The 6,032-nt window shown below is 44.9% G+C and overlaps 1 protein-coding gene across 1 annotated transcript; it reads left to right on the top strand.

Moving 5' to 3' along the window:
* Window positions 1-1,992: 1,992 nt before the first annotated feature.
* On the top strand, window positions 1,993-5,702 carry LOC146161248 (uncharacterized). Its single transcript, XM_083385403.1, has 2 exons — window positions 1,993-2,478; window positions 3,578-5,702. Exons 1-2 carry the CDS (start codon window positions 1,999-2,001, stop codon window positions 4,583-4,585), a joined length of 1,488 nt encoding a protein of 495 aa, XP_083241529.1. The 5' UTR covers window positions 1,993-1,998; the 3' UTR covers window positions 4,586-5,702.
* Window positions 5,703-6,032: the final 330 nt, after the last annotated feature.

The raw sequence follows: 6,032 nt of genomic DNA, 5'->3' as shown, positions 1-6,032 counted from the left end.
CCGGAGACCGATGTCGATTGCACGTATTTGTTGACGAGCAATCTCGAGTGTGCCTTTTCAAGCAGCCGTGAAAGCGACTCGGATCGGTTTGCGCGTCCCCGCGGTTGCCGTTGGCGCGCGTCGAAGCGAGCACTTTTAATCCGGCCCGTCACTTCTGCAGAACCACCGTTACGGCCCGGCCCTCTCCCCCCCTAACCGCGCGATAATCAAGGATATCGATCAACCGGTAGGCATCGCGGCCTCGGCCACTTAGTACTTAGTATTTGAAGGTTCTGTTTGTCGACCAATTATCGCCCACCGCGGCGCGGAAATCACTGCAAAGATCAAAGATTTGGAGCCCGCTTCTTCCATCTTATTTTAAGAGAGTTGGTTATATAGAATAAAGTGCTGGTGTATGTGTGCAGGTTTATGTTCCGCATGCTTGTGCATGCTATGCGCTTGTTTTCCAAAGCTTCTGGGAAAACAAGTAGTTGCACTAGAAAAATAGCCAGGGGTAGCGACCCACTTGAAATTTGATGATTTTTAGGGCCGGGTCACAGAACAGCGTCGATACAAAGCAGCCTTAGATTTCTGTGCGTTTGACTAACGCGTTTAGAAATATTCCCACTAACTCTGAAAACATATAACGGATCAACTGCGCGTTGCGTTGCTTACACTTTACACATGTACATTTATACTGTTTTGAGGACTTTATATCTCTTTAATCACTGTTGTTTTAAGCATATTGCTACGGGGTTGGTCACCAAACAGTTGTAGTTTTAATACTTTATATTGTTCAAGTCTTATTTCATTGTACTTCGCGGATAGCCAATGACAAAGCTTTTAGTGCAATATTTATTAAGGGCCCACTTTATATTTTTACATGAGTACACTTTTTTATTTTTACCTATATAGAGGCATAACTTTGGCAGAACATTTATTTTGCGATAAAATTATATATACTTAATCGCATGTTCCAACAGGTTGTATTGTATATTTCTCAACCTAAATAAAAATTGCTCAAAAAAAGGTCTTGAAAGAGCTTTTCAGTGGGTCCTGGCCTAATAATAATTAAGAAGCACCGCTGTAGCTTCTCCTGGATTTAATTACGAATTACCTCACTTTGTGCAAGTGCGGCGTGTTTGCGCCGAAATTTCCAGGTATTTGCGCCTTGCCTGTTGCCGCGGCAGCTGCGGTCGGCTTGTTTACAGCAAGGGGCACTTCCCCGCATTTCGACTTCCCCCGCCAACCCCCGAACTAGGGATGCGACGGGAACTTGTCTGCGGCGCGCAGATCGTGCTCGAAATTCGGGAAACGCGTCTGCGCTTTCAGCGTCTGCCAACTCGCCGTTTTGTCTGATGCAAAGCGGGTTCGCGTAACCCACAACACGCGCCCAGCCGCCCACGTATAATGCAGTTTTTCCTAATGCCTTTTTGGGGGTGGGTTGATGTGGTTTTAACGTTTTCGGCGGTATATCTGTTTTTTAGCCTGCCCTGTTTAGTCGTACCCTATTCTGTAATTGATTTGCCTTGCGTGGGCAGATAGGTAGTAAGAACTTTGACTCGAGTAAATTATCTCATTGTTTCATAGAGTAAACACGTAGGCGCAAACCGACCTCTTAAAAATGTTCAAAATATCTCGTCACAACACGCGTATAAGTTGGAGTATTTTATAATGCCTCTTTTGGGCTCGTTTGGTGTGGTTTTGACGTTTTCGGTATACCTTGTTTTTACCGTGCTTTGTTTAGCCGTATCCTATATTCTGTAATTTATTTGCCCCGCACTAAAAACTTTTGACTCGAGAGTAAACACATAGACTCGAAGCGTTCTCCTAACGTTCAAAATATCTCTTCAAAGCGAACAGGTCACGTGTCTTGTACATTTAAACCAGGTAAGCAACTTAAGCAAAACGCTGGCGTTGTATTAATATGCAATTGAGCGTCGGTGCATCGGGTCACGGGCTAACCGTGCTTAATTGAATTGTTTTTGCAGGATACCAATAGTTTAAAAGAAACGCAACATGGTTGCAGACATGCGCTGGGTTAGGAAAAAACTGGCGCTTGTGATTTTCCTGGCGGCGCTCACCGCAAACTACTCGTCCGCCCAGAGTAGCCAACTCACTGGCGGCGGGGGCGGCTCAGACCCGTTTTACGGCGAGTACGTAAACGACGAAGAGTTCGACTACGAGTTCGGCGAGGGCGATTACCCGGATGAGAGCGCCGTGGAAGAGTTCGGCGACTCTATAGACGAAGCCATCCGAACGTCGACTCCGACTCGTCGTTACGTCATAGCGGCCGTTTACCTCATCATCGCCGTCACCGGAGTGGCGCTCAACTCGGCCGCCATCGTCGTCTCGCAGCGCTGTGATTCGCTCGAGTACTCGCAAAAAGTCTTCATGCAGAACCTCGCCGTCGCCTGTCTTTTACTGGTCGTGGTAGTATCGCTCTTGGCGCCCTACCGCCTGCTAGAGAGCTGGGTGCTGGGTTCGGCAATGTGCAAGGTGAGGTTGGTCGACTATAGGTTTACTTGGTCCGCAGTCGGATAGGGTTTATGCGCCTCTGTGATGCGACAGAGCCGAACCGAAGAGGACATCGTTCTCCTCAAGCCGAGTTGAAAATTACACGTTTTCTGTCTACCCGGTAATACGCAAAACGGCGATATTATTTCTAATGCAAAATTTCCCAAATTAAAACAGGGAATAATAAAGCTAATTTCAAATTGATATTACTCTATATTCTGGTCGACAATTTAAATTATAGTTTGTACTAAATTTTGTTATTGATACAGTTTACCCATGTCATACTTGACAATGTGCTGGGTTCGGCCATGTGCAAGGTGAAGTTGTTACTCGTGCCTTCTTTGTTTTGAACGAAGTCGTGTTGCTTTTGCATTAGGTTTGGCTTATGAGATCCGAGGGCCGAGACAAAAAGCTCCCCTCAACAGGAAGTGTGTATAGCCTTTCATGGGATAATGCGAAACAGTGTTATATAGTCTAATTCGAACTATCCCAAATTAAAACATGACATATTTAAAGTTGCAGAAATACCAACGCTTCTATTGTTTCTGGTCGGTATTTTAAACAATAGTTTTGTCATAAATTGTGCTATTAGTACAGCTTAACCGCGAATGTAATACTTGGCAATTAAATACTCTTTATCCTAATTGGTTCGACTGCAGCCTTTATAGAAAAAAGACTATTCATTTTTTTGAGGATTTCTCATAACTCTACATAGGTTGTGTCTAAAGCTATGCCTCATATTTTGTGCTAACAACCTGCGATTTATAGTTCTCCGCTGTGTGAGTTTTTGCTCTTTATTGACACTTAGCGGCAAGTTATGCCTAGGCACATAACAACGTATATTATTTCTTTAACTTGAATTTTGAACTAAAAGATTATTGCCGATATTTCTATTGTTCAAACGACTGACATATCAGGCATTCATTTTGGCAAATGGGAAGTTTTTGGTAATTTTTTGGGGGGGTAAAAGCTACTACACATTCCACTTATTTTACATTACCTTTTTTACTTTCTTTTAGTTGGTAAAAAAAACTCGTTTTAAACGAACAACCCTGAAAGAGTTTGTAATTCATTCTTGCAGATTGTCCAAAGCCTCAACGTGCTCTCGCTATGCGCCCAGGCCTATTTCGCGGTGGCGATGTGCGGCGATTATGTTGTGCTGCGCAAGTGGCCGCATCTCGGCGAGATGACGCGCACCTTCCTCGAGATCGGCGCCATAATCTTGGGCTGGGTCTTCGCCCTGGCCTTCTCCTTTCCCGTGCTCTCCTTCACCGAGGTCAGCGACTACTACGGCGTGCAGCGCTGCCAGTTGGTGTTTCCCAACATGAACGACCAGCACTACGATCTACCGCCGGCTGACGATACGTACAGCGGCATCGAGGGCATACAGATTGAAAATGCGACCGACTCCATCGTGGACCTGTCGCCCGGTAGCGTTGACTACGGGTGCAAGGACAGTGGAAACGCGGCTTACCACAAGTGGATTGTGCTGAGCTTCGCGCTCACCTTTGCCGCGCCGGTGTTCGTCTGCTTACTGTTATGGATCGCGAGCCGCGTCTTCGAGACCGACCGTACCGTGTTCGTGGCACGCACTGTCGCGGTTCCCGGCACAGGGCTAACGGCCAGGATCATCAAGCGGCGCCGCAGCAGCAACCAGAAGCCGCCGCCCGCGAGATGCATGCCAGCCGGCGCCTGGGTGTCTCTCATCAGCATTGTGTGCTTCGCCTGCTGGACGCCCTTCTACGTCTACCACCTCGGTCGCATTGTCGGCTGGCCGCTTGACTCAATTGGCTGCTTCAACTTCGAGGACTACAGCTTCGTGCAGGGATTTCTCAGTTGCGCCCTTCTACCCGCCCTAATCGTCGCCTACTCGCGTCCGGTCGCCATGCCGCGCTGCTCCAAGAACGCAACCACCTCGTCGACGTCATCGTTCGCGTCATCGGCGTCGTCGGCCGGCGGTAGCGGCGGCAACCGCAGGTCGACGGCGTCAGTGTCTCCCGGGACGAGCGCCGACGCAAGGCGCTTTGAGGTGCCGCTTTTGCACAGCGAAAGAGCTGGGACCGCGGTGCCTACGACATCGGCCGTTTGATTTTACTTTGCCGCGTTCACCGCGCTCCCGCCTTTTTGCAACTAACATTGCAAGGTTTAGGTCTGCGATGGGAGAGCGAGATTAAAGTGGCCGAACGCCGTTGATTAATCCGATTAAAATCGGTGTCAGAATGCTGAATATACGCACTCATCACACAAACGAACTGAACATGCTTAACGGAAGAAACAACTTAAACTACAGTTAACATATTTTTCGTGAAAACTCAAAAACTCTCGTATTCAGTTGATACAAAAATTGGAAAATGTGATATTACTTTCAATTGTTAAATTGAAGTCTCGTTTGCGCGGAAGGCTTTGTTGTATTTATTTTTTGTTGTGTTGCTCTTTTTTTATTTATGCTACGACAAACTCATGATGTCGTTAGTTTAAGAAGACGATACTAAACTGCCTACTTTTGCATTTATTGCCACCCTTTTTGTCCCCTATCTACAACATTCATTCAATTTTTTGAAAAAAGAAATGTCGTTTTTAGTGTTTTACCTCATTTCCACGCTTTATAAGTAAAGCGATGTGTTTTTGACATGGGTCTGCTTGAAACGATAATGTTATTTCCAATCATTCGTGTACAATATTTTAGGGCTGCATTTAAGCATTACCATTAGAGTAAATTAAGCTTTGCCGTTTGCTTTCCTAAAACCTACCTATTTATTTGCCAGTATTTTTTTCATGTTGATTGTTTTATCGACCATTTTTACCGGTTGTTTTCATTTCGTTTTATTTTTCTATGTTAGAGCAGTTTTTGTTCCTGCTTTGCATCTTTTGCATTCAGCGTTTTTCGTAACGTGCGATATATGGGCTGCCTACCTCCACCGTGTTAACATGTGCAATTTTGTTTTGCCTCCATAAACGCTTTTTGCGCGCAATTTGAGTTGAGCAAAATAAATCGTTTGCTTTAAGGTCGTTTTTGAACCTTATATTGCGGCCGCCGCCCTACAACTCAATGTTTTTGGCGCACTTTTTCACCATTTTTCCAGCGCCCAGGTTTGCTTTTTTGTATATATTCTATTTGTTGTTGCGTCTTACATCGTCGTTTCAAAATCGCATCGTTGAAAACCATTAAACGTGTACTATTTATCTCATGTAGTGTGTATGGAAAATATCAGTCCAATATGTCTGCATAAAAACATTAAATTATAGGTAAAATCGCTTAGTTACCCATTTTCCAACCAAACCGCTGCCAATTTCACTTTCAAACAAGAATCTGTTTGTTTCAACTATATATTAGTTATATTGTGGCAGTATTGACAGTGAAAATTTGTACGTTTTTTTAGTATGGCAATAAAAACTCAATTCAAGCAAAGCATTGTGCGTCGCGTCTAAGAGTAACGGATTTTCAATAATAAGAGCCTTGCAATAAAAACTGGAGAATTTACATTTTACTCAGTTACCTTTGAGGAAAGCCCGTAAAGCAATCATTCGTATTCATT

This window comes from Ascidiella aspersa, chromosome 3 (genome assembly GCF_963924565.1).
Source record: "Ascidiella aspersa chromosome 3, kaAscAspe10.2, whole genome shotgun sequence".
NCBI lineage: Eukaryota > Metazoa > Chordata > Ascidiacea > Phlebobranchia > Ascidiidae > Ascidiella > Ascidiella aspersa.
The sequence above is the reverse complement of the archived record's forward strand: the minus strand, read 5'-3'. Positions and strand labels throughout refer to the sequence as shown.